General features: G+C 38.5%; 3 protein-coding genes across 13 annotated transcripts in view; 1 reads left to right on the top strand and 2 right to left on the bottom strand.

The window, feature by feature from the left end:
- The window catches only part of LOC113665840 (uncharacterized), a 21,015-nt gene extending 20,257 nt beyond the window's left edge, over positions 1–758 (bottom strand). For 4 of the 6 annotated variants that reach the window (XM_089201939.1, XM_089201941.1, XM_089201940.1 and 1 more), the window contains exon 1: positions 608–744. The gene's annotated coding sequence lies outside the window, so the exon portion shown is untranslated. Of the gene's footprint in view, positions 1–607 lie in introns of all 6 variants that reach the window. The other 2 variants (XM_027181567.2, XM_027181562.2) reach the window with 2 other exon arrangements.
- Positions 1–14,686, top strand: part of LOC113665842 (uncharacterized) — a 21,863-nt gene extending 7,177 nt beyond the window's left edge. For 2 of the 6 annotated variants that reach the window (XM_027181572.2, XM_027181571.2), the window contains 2 exons: positions 8,918–9,034; positions 12,767–14,686. In XM_027181572.2, coding sequence (XP_027037373.2) covers positions 12,790–14,025 — 1,236 coding nt within the window. In that variant the 5' untranslated portion in view covers positions 8,918–9,034; positions 12,767–12,789 and the 3' untranslated portion in view covers positions 14,026–14,686. Of the gene's footprint in view, positions 1–6,758; positions 6,893–7,404; positions 7,599–8,917; positions 9,035–10,499; positions 10,646–12,213; positions 12,309–12,766 lie in introns of those variants that run through there. The other 4 variants (XM_027181570.2, XM_027181569.2, XM_027181573.2 and 1 more) reach the window with 4 other exon arrangements.
- Positions 3,698–5,885, bottom strand: LOC149047785 (uncharacterized). The gene is given in 2 exon segments (XM_089201945.1): positions 3,698–5,569; positions 5,571–5,885. Coding segments are annotated over 2 exon segments (1,950 nt in total). The 5' UTR covers positions 5,763–5,885; the 3' UTR covers positions 3,698–3,811.

Genomic DNA, 14,686 nt, shown 5'->3' with positions numbered 1-14,686 from the left:
GGAAATATCAGCACACGCTACAAAATCCATTTAAGAGTTGTATAGCAAAGGGAAAAAACACATGCTGCGATTTCAAGCATACAACATGAACGGGCCAATCGTAATTAGAACACTCACTGTTCAAAAATAAAACTTCGCGCATACAGCGCTCAGGCTTTCTTAAAAGTGAATGGATCATTAGGGAGTCTGTCTCAAGTTTTGTTCAAGTTTTAATCTGCGAATCGCAACGCCAGGTGATAGCCATTAAGTGTTTTATCAATTCAAAGGCAAAACGCAAATTCGTTTCTCCGAGACACCTCTTAGTTTGGCGTCTAAACCGCCCGATGGGAGCGACTCGAAAGGTTTTTTCGCGCTTTTTTAATTTTCGTTCTCTATTTCATTAATTCCAAGAAAAGACGTTAGGAATTATTGTGTCTGTATAATAATCTAAAGGGGATGAAAACACATTTCGCGTTGATACATGAAGAACTGTAATGGAAAATGTTGTTTGTAACAGTAAACGATGTTACTTTAAGAGAGATCGAAAATTTTTGTGCTATGGCAAGCTGGATGCGGTTTAAATGATAGACTTATAAGTATTGTTTTGACTTTACCTAGTCGATCTTACCTTTAGATCGTCGCTTTGTTCGGTGATCGTCAATTTGGCGGTGAACGAAAGTTCCTGTAAGTGACCACGCTCAATTTACGCAAGTTTGTTTAGAAACACCGACAGCCGACCTGTGAATGAGACAACTGGTACCAAATAATGTTACCACCAAGTCATTATACAGCCTCACTTTCAAGCAAGTATAGATGAAGTTGAGGCCGTCATAAACCAGGCAACAACGAATGAAAGTTTGCCGGCAGAAGAGCCCTATTTGAAGTGATTTTATTAATTTAACGATTTCCATGGATATGCCGTCCTTTTTTTTTTAATCCCAAAAGACTTTTAAGCCTGACAGACAGAATACAACATTTTTTACGATTCAATATGGCGCCCAAAATGCGACGTGACACCAATACCGCTTTTTTGCTGTTGTTGTTGATGTATCATTAATTTTTATTATTGTTAAATACTGGAGTTGCTCACCAAAATCCAGTTTTTATTTTTTAGCATTTCCGGCATAATCTTCCGAGCGTCTAGAGTCGATTCTGGCGATTTTATTTTCAACTTTTAAACCCGTGGAATTGATAGTAATAGCGTTTTCTATACCTAATTAAAGAAACGTTTTCATGGAAGAAAACTTAGGCTTTAACAATGGTACGCGTTGAGATTCTCTCAAATAAGTGGAGCTTGTTAATTGCAAAATTTAGATTTATATTCAGTTTTTCCAGACGAGCATTATTTTCGACCCGCAATAAATAATTCTGTCGTATCACTCATCATAGTTCATGCTTTTTAGAAGACAATTTGTTTATCATCTTGAGTGTATAAATGTCTTGACAAGGATGTAAAGAATAATTTTAATCGCGGTATATGTTTCAGAATATATTTCTTAGAGATTTGAAAAATTAATTTCAATTTCAAACTTCGGCCGATCTGAGACTCGACTTGAGGTGCATTCTCGGTTTCCTTTTAAAAAGTTGATAAGACACTTAGCTTGCAGCTGGAATTATAATTCAAGCCCAAAATATAAACATGAGAAAAAAAAAGACCATATATGGAGTCAATGAGTATGAACAAAAGTTTATCTCAAGAATTTCATTACATTATTACATTTATTGTTGATATCCATTAGTTTACGTTTAGATCACGATGGGTTTTATCCATCGATGGATAGTTGAACGATATAACAGATCTTTTTCGTGATAATGTTCTGTAAATCTGCAGAGTGAATAATTTGATTTGATAATTTAAGAATGCCGTTTCTTGAGCCGAAAAAGGAAACTTGATAGTAAAGAAAGTACGTGAAACTTCTCCTACAATGAGAAAATGGTATGTTTGAACTTCCGCCTTTCGCCTTTGTTAAAGAAGAAGGGTTTATATTCTGCCTCCTGAGACCTACGCAAAACGTAACGATCTGTTTACTACAATTAAGATCACACAGGAAATCTCCGATCTTACTCCCAATACAAGCCAATTAAAAGCTAAGTCATGTTCCCAATTAAATCAATTTAAAAATTTAGATTTGTGATTTGTTCAAAAACCGTCAAATGGTAATTAAAATCTTGACAGATGCCAAATATGGGAATTGAAAGGAGTATTAAGACATTTTCTGGTCTGGGTTCCGCGGGAACATAAATTACTGTCTAATTATTACACAGAGTTTGTTAGTAGCGAACCGGCGGAATTGAGAATGCAGATCCCTGTTCTTTTTCCAAGAACTGTCGTCAAATGTAATTGAAATATTGACAGACGCCAATTAAAGGGAGAAAAAAACTGTATAACCAATTTAAATCCTTTGTAATTAGTAACATTAAAAAAAAGAGCAAAAATGAAGAAAGAATGACACAAAAGTGGCTGTACGGTTTTTAATTAAGACAGAACGCTTGTTGATCACTAGATTTTGACTAGAGAAGATTACGCGGTGAATTCTTCGCCATCTCGGCCACCGACAACTGACTTTCGTAAAACCGCAATGAGGATTAAATAAAGCACACCAATGAAAACGGAGTTTTTACGAATAAACCTTCTTCACAAAGTATATAAAAAAAGATCGATCGCGCTTTGCTTTCACCAAAAATCTAAAAGTTCAAAATACGCCCAGATGGCCGTCGTCCCTCCCCCCCGTAAATCAATGAAAAATTATGCAACTTCGTACGTCACGATGCGATGAAATCCTGCTTTTGTGTGCTAGCAGAGGATCCTTTTATCTTTTTGAAAAAATATATTTATTTGTATGTTGTTACGTTTAGGTCTGCATAGTGACTTGTTGAAATATGTACTTTGTCCTAAAATCCAATTCGTTTGTTGATTTTTCTTCGCTCAAAAGAAATGCCGTATACATGTAATAATTTATTCGGTGAAATGCAAATCGCCGCAAACTGAAAAAATTACGGCATTTGAGCGGATTTGAACCTGTGACTATCAAAGCTGATCCTCATTTCGACGTGGACGGGTCGGAAACTATTATACTTGTCTTAGAGATGCCACAAATATTCAACCAATCTAGTTACACTTATATTGTTAGAGTACCTTTTTTTCCAAGTTATGATATTTTCTGTAATATTTTAAATGTATTTAGTTTGAACAAGTGATGATGGCAATAAGTTGACCAGCTTTTCCGGCTTTGTTAGTTCTATCCACTTGCATTTCTTAGCCCCTTCGAAAAATCATGTTGGTTAAATTTACAGACAGGGTCATTAAGTATCATCATCTGAGTTAATTACGTAAATTGACCACCGTAAAGAGTTTAAAAGCTGACCTTTCGAGCGTTAGCCCTTCGTTATTCGCTCTAATGAAGGGCTAACGCTCGAAATGTCAGCTTTTAAACTCTTGACGGTGGCCAATTTACGTTATCAACTCAGTTAATAACACCATGAATTACCCTGTTATACTCTATAAGAAGGTTAGGTGTTGCAAATGAACTTATTTTTTTGAGCCTCTCTTAGAGGCTCGGAGATATAACTTTCGTTTGTTAACGTCCTGATCTCTCAACAATTTCTATATACAATAAAAGGTGGTGAACTTTGCTCGAAAGCGTCAAACAAGCGTATCAGAAAATTATACAAAAAGTAACATTTGGTCATAGTAATATTTATCACATTTCTCATTCATCTTCCGACAAATGTCCTGTTTGGGATATCTGCTTTCTCCCCTTAATTATTGGTTGAAAATCTTGTTGTATGACAGTGTGATTTTCCTTCAGCTGTACACTTGGCAAAGGCTGCTTTACCATAATTCGTAATTTGAGGAGCTGGGCAGGACTTGTTTGACGGTCGGTTGTAGGCTTGGAGGATTTCGCCACGCCTTCGTTCGCCACTTAGACTGCTGTATTTTGGCGCTCGGTTGAGCACTTGTAGGGCCTTTCTCTATCGTGGGTTGTGATAGATGAGGTCTTGCCTTCGTCACGTTTTCTTTGTCTGACTGAATGCCGGGTAAAGCTGGTTTTACGGTCAAGATGCCCCCAGACTCTCCCTCTTTTTCCCAGTTTCGTTTTGCCACAAGTCGTAGACGGTGTAGCTGTTCGAACTCTCCGTGTTTAATGTTACGAAAGGCATAACCTCCTGGTTTTGGTTGAAAGCTCAATGGCGTTTCTTTTTGACGGGGCTTCACGTTAGGTATCAATCCTGTTTCTGTAGCTATCTGGCTTCGCCTAGCTTGCTTTTGTAAAGGTTTTGAAGGAATATTTTCTAGTGGAAGTTGGAGACGTGATAGCGCTTCACCCTGCTCTACCGAAATTTCCGTTCCCCTGTACGCTGAAGTTCTTGAAAACTTGTTTTCTACCAATACATTTTGTGGGCTGAAAGACTTGAATGTTGTCTTTCTTGGCGCCCCTGCTGTCTCTTGATCTTTCGTCTGAGGTTGCTCCCCCGAAATTCCAAGCAGACTTGATTTCATTTCCCTGGCTACCAAAGCACCTATGTATCCCATTGTATGTTGCAGTCTACGCAGTCCCTCTGTTCGTAAAATTTGTTGGCTCTTGGCCTGCCGGTTCCCAGTGAATCCTGAGCTATCTTTTTCTATACTTGGCTGGCGACTAGGGAACTCATCTAGTGTCTGCCTAAAGCTAGGCAATGGCTTTTTCAATGGCAGTTTAGGGATTCTGTGAGGCAGCTCTTTTGTTGGGTGAAAGAACGCCAGATGCGCTTTATCCCTTGGCCTAATTATTGCAGTCTTCCTGGCTACCAAAAATCCCGGATGGTGTTCCAGTGCTGTCTTAGGGTTTTCCAAAAATGTTTTGTCAATCGGTTTAAGACTTGGAAACATTTGTTCCTCAAGACATTTCTGGTTCCCTTTTTTAATCTTCTTTGGTTTTTGTTTCGTTTCTATCCTCTTTGTTCTGTAATTTTCTGGCAAATAATCATTCTGGTTCGGAGGTCTTTCCTCTCCCGCTGACTCCAATGCAGCCTTTGGTGCCTCCACCTCCTCATTCGGATCGAACAGACTGTTATCTTTCTGTTTCATCTCACGACTTTGCAACATGTTCCCTTCCGCGGGACTGTGAACTTTTGACTTAGCAATCTCTACAGGATGAACTCCTTTTGTCTGTTCGCCCTCCGCCGTATGAACACCTTCCATGGTTGCCTCCATTTCTTCAAGGACTGGCGATAGCTGTCCCTTAATCGTTGGAAGCACAGGAACACTCGGCAAGAAACGTTGTCGTCGCGAACAGCCTTTCAGCTGTGCCTTCACCACAGTCGGCTCAATTCTTGGCAGAGAGAGCCTCTCCGGCATGGGGATGTTCGGCAGTAATCGTTTCACCGTCGATTTCACCTTTGTTTGCGGTTTCTCGAATGACGAAGCATCTCGCTTTCCAATGGATGGAAGAGTCGGTAAAAGCTGGTGCACTGAGGTAGCTACGTTTGCTTTGATACACGACAGGGCTACGTTTTCCGCTGTGGGATTACTTGGTAGCATTCTCTTTACTGAAGACTTAGGTCTTGTTGGCGCGTTCTTCGCCTTTGGTGGTATGGTGGGCAGACTTCTCAAACTTCTCCGTGGGTCATAAGCTAGGTAAGGTCTGCTGACAACTTGGCAGCGACTGAATCACTGTAGGTTGGATGTTCGGCAAGGTAATTTTCTTCTCAGCAGAGCCTTCTATCCTCAATTCTCGATATATCGCGGTGGTTTTTCCCTCTTCTATACTATTTGACTGGAGAAATTCTCCGCATTGACGCATTTTTTGATTTTCAGGACACCACTCGCGAAAATCAGCGCAAATATCTATGATTTTGGCACAGAAACAAACTCACAAACAGTTTCTAAGAGCAGCATTGAAGAAATGAGTTTATTTCCTTTGTTACGTGAGAACTTCGTAATAGTGACGAACAGCGCGCTCTCCAAATCTCACGGGGGAGAAGAACATAAACTGATTTTCATGAAAATCGAGTGAAAATAGGCCCTTTTTTCTTCTCCGACTTCAAACTCGTCCTCTGTAGTCCTCTTTCATGTTGCTGACGCTTGCCTGGAGGTGTTTCAGTCACTTAGAGAGTGCATGCTTGACCTTTCAAGACCATTACTAACGCGCATCTTTTCTGCGCAGGCTGTTCCCTAGACACTTGCATGTCTTGTGATACATCAAATTCTAACAGAGAGAAAAACTCAATAAAATTATATTGTGATGATTGCTGTAAAAAATTGATGTGGGACAACTCAGTTGGAAATAAGATGGCCTTGACTTTTTTGCTCCAAATAATTATGATCTTCCGAGATTTAGTTTACAGATTGCGTGAAGAAACAGAGAAAAAAACGCAACAAAATTATTTTGTGACGATTGCTGTAATAAATTGATGTGGGATAACTCAGTTGGAAATAAGATGGCCTTGACTTTTTTGCTCCAAATAATTATGATCTTCTGAGATTCAGTTAACAGATTGCGTGAAGAAATGAACAAGAAATTACTATTTGTGCCAATTCTTTTTCTTTTCAAGTTAAAGGAAGATCCTTTGTCGACCGATTCAAGTTATCTTAGACACCCCCTAACGCAAAACGGAAAATCTAGAAGCATTTTTGCGAGTTATCTGCAACAAATACTAACCTTTAGAAATTGGGTTCCCTCTCTCTCTCTCTCTCTATCCATTTTTGGTGATAATTCTGATCTGATAAATTGAGTGACTTAGATAGCAGATTTTTGAGCGAGCGTCACGTGGGAATCCGCTGTCCAGATCGTACCGTGCTCTTACTTTAGCAGGTACCTTTGCAGAAATGGTGCCAATATTGACACAGACCTTTTCACTTCACCTTTATTCAGATACACAACTGTTGGATCATAATCATGTTAAAGCATTTGCCTTTCCAAATGCAAAACAGGTATGATAAAGAAAGATGAAAATTTATATGATTAAGTGAGAGCCTTTGAACACAATAATGAGAGCTATAGGCTCAGAGCTTCCGCTTTCTGGCTGCATGTTGGAGAGCGTTCATGGCGAGAAGGCTTCAAAAACTAGTTCCAAAACATTTTCTCACGGACAAATTTCATAAGCCGACTTAGGACAAAACATTTGCGAGGAAAATTGGTTAATTAAAAAAGTCGCGAGGCATCTTTACGATTTTGTATTCATCAATTTCTGTAATGTTTCACTATTCATGGAATTCGTCGCATGCTTTTCCTAACATATCTTGTTTCGAAATAATTTTTTGTTTCTTCTGTTAAACTTATGTGATGGGAAATTTCAAAGGAAGAATCTCAGATTCAGTCTTATCGTATTCCAAACCAACATAGAAGCTTCGTCGACGTGTACGTGTTGAAGGATAAATTTAGCTGTTTGAACTCGAGACAGGTGCTATTGTGCATTTTTATTCAAGTTCGCACAACAAATTCTAATTAATGATCTCGTGACATGCGCCGCGTTCGATTAAGAAAAGCAGCCAAGCTTGAACGATTCATCATCAAGGAAACATAAACAGCAGACGACTCACAATAGGCACATAACATAACATCTAAGCTAGAATCAGCTGCTGTGTTTGTTACCGAGGAAAAAGTCGATCACTAAACAGAGATGTCTGCATCTGCAAGGTAACTAGAGAACGTTTCGTTGTAACGGTTTGGAGACCTACCTAAATTTTTGCATTTCTTAAATCGAAAGCTTAGCAACAGGATAATATGTAATAATAATAATGTTTACTGCGTATCTGTTCAATGAAACATGATTGTTCTGGACTGAGCTTTTTATTCAGCCAGTCTGGAGAACGCGTGAGTTCTTCAGTTTCAACGTCTAGTTTGCAAGCCAAAATCGTTGTGCAGTCTGACTGCATCGTATTAATCTCAAGATATGCATGCAAAAATTTCCTTGGAATATATGTTACATCAGTGCAGTATTCTAAATTATTTGGAACCGTTGATTTTTTAGAAGCGTTGATTTGAACAATACCTCCACTAGTAAGTTTAGGATAAAGAATGGTCGAAGAAATGTAAGAGTCCGCCTCGAAGACACTTGTTCACTCCATAACAGAACTGAAATTCCATGTGACATTCCTAACTGTGTGTATTTACTTTGCTTCGAAGGCTACGTTCAAAATTATTTCAAATATTGAAATTTATCTTCCTTCAAAGGACTTAATCTGATTATGCTGTAAAAGTAACTTAAATGGCACTTGTTATTAGATAATATAAACACATTCACTGCTAGTACTAAAACCGTATCGATCTCATAAGTTTCAACAAATTGCTGAAATTTAACTTATTTCCACAACATTTGTGATGCAATCAGACGAATAAAGTAGAACATACCTACTTTGCTGCCAAATCAGCCGAGCGTAGTGATAAAATTCCTGATTCTGCGCGAAAACCTATCAAATTAACTCTTATTTCATCACGACAACTTGTGTTCCAATTCGTTCGACATAAAAAAGTGCAGTAGTTCTTATAGTTCTTCGTTTTCAATAGCCATGTTTGATGGACCTTTGTTTTCTGTCGGAAAATGATATCCAAATTAACGAGACAAATTACAAAAAGGTAATGACAAACAGGGGACCGTTTTAATAACAAAAGCAATAATCCGATCGCGACTGGCTTTTGTGCACCATAGTTTGTGCACGAAATGAAAATAGAAGTCATTAAATAAGCCGAGAATTAAAACAACATGGAACGGACTCGGTTGAGATGGTGAAAATTATTGAGCAGTCAAACATAAACCTGAAGATTTGAAGCATTGTAAGAAGTTATCATTCACACATTTGTGCTTCGAAGCAGATTTTTTGGAAGGAGATAGAAATTTCGTGACTCGATGTAAACGTGTTCGCCATGGCAGTTTTGGAACTGACCAACAGGTACTTAACGGAAGAAGAGATATTTTCGTCTCTTCGAAATTTATCTTAATATTTTTCTGTTCACAGGAAAGGCTTTAATATCAAGGACAACAGTTACTTCGCAGTTCATCAATAAAGAACTGGACTGGCATTCTTAAACTCACGTCGAAACAACAACACAAATATGGCTTCCCTCGCACCACGGTAGGTCGACCATTACTTCAAAGTGAAAAGAACACTGTGCGTTGTTGAATGAAAACTGACTCATTCGAGGTTCTTGCAATGCAGTAGATAAGCATAAGAGATAAAAATAATGGCTGAACACTTATTTTAAAATACGAGGTAAATACATATACAACCGAAATCCAACCTTCAAGTAACAGACACAAACCTAAAACGAGTTGATTGCGAGTGTGCTTAGCCATGTTTCGAATTGCCAAAGTATACCATGTATTTTCAGTTAATCGCATCGCTATTTGTACCCTTTGGTTTTGCCTCTAATCTCCTTCGTCGATCCTTGTGGTTTGAGTCTCCGAATTCGTACCCAGGTCTTCTAGAACGAGCTCGACAGCGAGAATCGAAGCACCTCACCAAGCATCACTATAACCTTTAGCACTGACATTGGGAGAAACTCTAAACCCACTGGGGTATTGGTAGTGTTCATTTTTACCTTTGCCATTTTCACTAAACTTTAACCTATAATATTGACGGTTGCTGCGTTTTTTCCCGCCATAAAGCGCAGTATCTCGAACTCGAAATCGTTCACGAGTCAGAATCTTGAGTTCTAAATTACTGGGTACAACTTGTTATCGATAGGTTTTTCGGTAAAGAAGTCTGACTTAAAATGTTGAATGAGATAGGGATCCACGGCGTGCAAGGAGCGGGGGAGGGGTGGGGGTGAGATGGCGATTCTTAGTCGCATCAAGCAGAGAACTGTGTTAATTTTCTTGTCCAGCAGGTTTCTTTTAATCCAGATGTAAAGAAAAAAATATTTTTTTCTTATTTTCCACTACTTTACATAAATACAGAAAGATCTAGCCGACTGAAAATGGTTATAACATTTTTAAAGAGAAGTGACTTAACAGAAGATGAACAAACCACAATTCGCTAGCGAGTTTCAAAAGGGTTTTATTTCCTTATAAAAATGAACCCTGTGTAAAACCCACCGAATTGTGATTCATGATTATCAATCGTATCTCCATGACAACCAATACGCGGACGAAGGCAGTCTCCTTAGCTTAATGAAAATTTTCAGTTTCTAAAAATAACTATGTTTTTCCTTTGGACTGGAAAGGTAAGTTCTCTTGGAGCGAAGGTAAAAGAAAACTCCCGTGGTGGACTTTGTTGTCCTGAGAAGGAAAAATGCCGAAATTGGTTTTCGTGTTTATAGCGATAAACAATGAATATTGATGTTGAATATTTCAGTGTCGATTTTTGCAAGCGCACTTTACGTTTCGTTTACGCACAGAAGGCCATAGAAATAAGAATTCAAATGATTCGTTTTAAATCGACCGGCTGTATATAAAAGTAGACAAGGTTTCCATTAGAATTGCAGGGTAAAAAAAAAGTGATTAATGATTTAGAAGGCTTGACAACGCCAATCGCAAGTGTTGTTTTCATCCCTAATGCATAGGGGGTAAGATGTTTTGAACGGAACTATTTAATATGTAATATAGACGTAAATTCACTAAGTGCAGGTGTACATGAGGCATTAGGTTCGTTTGAATTTTAAGTTTTTGACTTCAAAATTTTAATTGACTTCTGGCAAACAAAGTTGACGGGTTTATATTTCGCGCGCGACGTTCTGACTACAAGGTAGGTAATTTTCCTTTAACCAGCTACTTTTCTATCACAATCTGAAGGCAGAAAAATTTTGAAAGATTGCTTCTTTTATAAATAATACCGAATACAAGCCCCAAACTTTTATGCTTTTTGTATTGTTATACACTTGCGTACATTATTTTCCGTCGATGTTTGATGAGCAGTTTCCCGTTTATTCCATTTATCTCAATTTTTCAGCTGATTTCATGATAAGCAAATGTTTGAATTTGATAGCTTCTGTAATAGAACGATTATTATCGTTACGGCGCATACAATTACTGGGGTATCTTGAAAAAATATTACCGAATCTAAGCATTATGGGCGGACAGTTTGTTTCTACAGCACTTTTTAACTAATAGGAAGAAAAACATCTATGATATTTTATTGTGATAGGGTTGCCTCGAGTCCCAAGCAGGTTGTGTATAAAGGAATCTATATAACTTCTGTTTCTAAGAAACGAAAAAAGAAACAGAAAATTCATTCAGGGGAATATTAATGAAACAAGAAACAAATTTGAAAAGATTATGTCGGAACAGGGATTTTCGCTGGATAACAGTGACTGGCCGGCAAGTTCGATTGAAATTTTTACATTGACAATCTCCAAGGTTACATCTCTGCAGGTGGCTGTGAAATGATATTGAAACTTTTCTTGAAGTTTCATCTTAAATCGCGAACTTTGCCAAATCGGTGCTTGAAAGGGAATTCAGAAACAAATGCTGTTTTACAATTTCTGGCAATCTGATAAATATGGAGCGAAATTGAATATTGTATGACCATATGAAACCAGGTTGAAGCCAACGTATACTCAAGCATTAGACTGCGAAATTTGAAGAAAGTTCACTAGAAATAAACACTGTTTATTAAAGGTATACAAATGGTTATACTAAGAACAATATTCGTAACACAGATTGATAGTATCTTTGTTTTATGTTGCTAATTTTATCCACAATACAAAAAAAATTGAAATCCCGCGAAACTTTTTTTTTCCATTAACATTTTGTGGTAACAAGAGAAAAACCGATAACCAATCAACTAGAGATTTCCATTTTTCGTGTAATCTAGTTTTGCTGGTTGAATTCAAAGTCAAAACTTGCTGAGCGCAATTAGGGTTTTTAATCAAGAAATGCAAATAGAATTGCTGAAATAGAATCTGAAATAGAGGTGAAAATCATATCGGCTTTTTCCTTTTAATCATGCTCGCACACAAAGCCTAAAAATCCACCTGTATAAAGAGCTTTAGGAACACCTCTCATTGATCAGACGAGCTAAACCACTTGACGGTAATTCATGAACTGCATCCACGGATTGTTCGACAAATAATCTTGTACTTTCCTGTTCTTTATTACGTTCATTTACATAGGAAATCCTTTCTATAGGAAATTGAGTACAAAGTAAATCCACTTAACTAACAATGTATGCATTTGTCCTTTAACAAACTTCTTTGCGCCTAATCGTCGATCAGATTCGATCGTGTTAATTAAAAAACTGCGCAAATTTATAACCGGATAAAGTTCTTTTTTTCGAATAAATAATTAAACATACATTACTGTCTGATAACCAACTAGCAAGGGCATTATGAACTTTTAAAGTGTTTTGATACGTGCAAGCGGAAAGTCGCTCGTACAAGTGTGAATCGTACAACTGCAATATTGAAGAGGTAAAATATTCACTGTACGCAGAGCTACACGGGACCACTTTCGACTAATTATGAATAATTCTGACTCACATCAAAATAATTTCACAAGACTCGCTCAATTGGTGAGATAACGAGATAATTTTAGCCCTGCAGAAGAAAGTACGCTTGAAAAGGTTGCAGCACTTCACGGCGGCTCTTCCATATACATTCCGCGTTTTAAGAACCGCACTCCTTTAGGGAACCAGTGACAACAACAACAATTTAGACCTCCTCGGGCGATTCTCGCGGAAAATGCACGGGTTGATAGACATGAATTGGCCATTTTGAGAACTACCGATGTCGCGAAAAATCTGTACAGACTTGAAACTGGCGAATAACATAACGAATTCCTATTAATAGATAACATTCGGCTAATTCCAATTCATATAGACTCAGATGTAAGTTAGAACTTGCGATAACAACTTTCTCATTTTTTCCAGACCTGTACATCTGCCACCTTTCCATGGCTACGATCTCACGGAAGGACCAAGCATGGCTCCAAACAGGCTGGGAACGAAACCAGGGGCGTTCTAGTCAGATGAGACATTATCGTAGTCCTGCACCATCCCAGAAAGCAGCCAGTAAAAATTCAATTTTGCAATGTAACAAAATGTCAGTTAAAGCCAAACAAGTGGATGATAAAGCAAGACAAATACGCCTTAAATACGGAAAAAGTAACTTGGAAAGGGAGTTAAATAAAAAGAAGGGCATTGACATGACTCCTTTTGTCACAAAAGTTCAAATAAGAAAGACTCTTGAGCGAAACAAGGTGACATCAGCGGGGAGGGCTGGGGCGACAATAGGAGTTATGATTGAGACACCCCGCATGTCCGACGATGAAACGATTGGGGAAAATAACAGTACATCTAGTTTGGAAACTGTTGGCGGAAACGAGAAAGGAGAACAAGACGCCATGTTGTCTGATGATATTATTGTAATGCAAGAAAAGGAAGATAAGCAACGGGATGATTACGTTCAAAACCTCATCAAATGTTTGACTCGAAGATTAAAGGATCCTTTCGAGGCATCCCGAACCCACATTCCGCCGACTCGACCAATAGCAGCTTATGCCCGACCCACGAAGGGAGAAATTGCTTTAAGCGTAAAGGGTCCTGTAATTTTGGCACCCGTTTCAAAGGTTGTCAAGACAACGGGGGAAAGAGACAGTTTAGACAGGCCAAGCCAGTTTAACACGAGGTCACTGCCCGAGTTTGCAGGCTCAAGGACTGAGAGAGCCCACACTCGCCCAATTTCATCGGTCAGCGATAGCGTTGTTGTGACGGGAAGGAAACTAAATAATGTTAATCGAGCATGGCTTGGATGTGAACATGCGCAGAACAACTCGTTTAACCCGCAGAATCCTCTCTGTTCTTCATGCAGAGCTGCGGGCGGCTCAAACTCGGATACGAGGGCCACGTATGAACGCGCCAAGAGTGCACTGCCTCGCGAGGGCATTCGACAAATTAAAAACGATGGACGTCTTCCTCAGCTAGATATTCGGCAAACTCCCTCGCAATCACTCAGAAAAGTCGATAAGACTCACAGCGCGAGCCCTAAAAGAAACCAACGAGCTCGAAACGGAATGATATCTCCCTTTGAACTTCAAGTACACCTTAATGAATTGACTTCTTATGATTACGGGTCACCAGTCCCTCCGCCTTCAATGTCTAACTCGGACGATGAGGAGGACACTTCATGACGGCCAAAATACTTGAACGTGCTTCTTTTTTGTTAACCCTTCTACATGGCGACTTTTGTAACTGACTTCACTTCACCAGCATTGTAACTCTCAGAGGCGGAAAGCGTAGATCTAATCCTTTCAGAATCAGAAATTATATCCAAAGCAAGTAAATGTTGAGAAAACGCTGAGAAACTCATCAACTTCAGGGAGTTATCCTGATATGACACAAAAATTATTTTCAACAAAAAAGGAAAAATTCTAATCAGATCTTGAGAATACGAAATAGTTCTTACAGATCCACAGAAATAGTCATTATAGTTAAGAAAACTGAAATGAGAATTACTTTACAGCGTGACGATATGAACAGTTCAAAAGTTAATGTGAAAAAGGATGAGCCATGATACATCTTGGGTACTCACGTTATTAAGACCATTTTAGTCTTAGAGAGCACGCGACTGTTTATTGGTATTCTCAAATCAACTAACAACTTACTCAGTTGAAGTGCGCCGCACTATACAAACAGTTTGTATAATGCAGTGATGTTTATATAAAGTATTGGACATTGGCCATAAAATTGGAGAATACTAAAGACAGAAGGCAGAAGTTCCAACTCAGGTTGGAAATAAACTATTGTTTGTAATATTTCAATAAAGAATATAGTTCGTAGCTCAATCGCTAA

Source organism: Pocillopora damicornis, chromosome 3, assembly GCF_964200805.1.
Source record: "Pocillopora damicornis chromosome 3, jaPocDami1.2, whole genome shotgun sequence".
In the NCBI taxonomy this organism is placed as follows: Eukaryota; Metazoa; Cnidaria; class Anthozoa; order Scleractinia; family Pocilloporidae; genus Pocillopora; species Pocillopora damicornis.
Note: the sequence above shows the minus strand (reverse complement) of the source record. Positions and strands in the feature narration are given on the sequence as shown.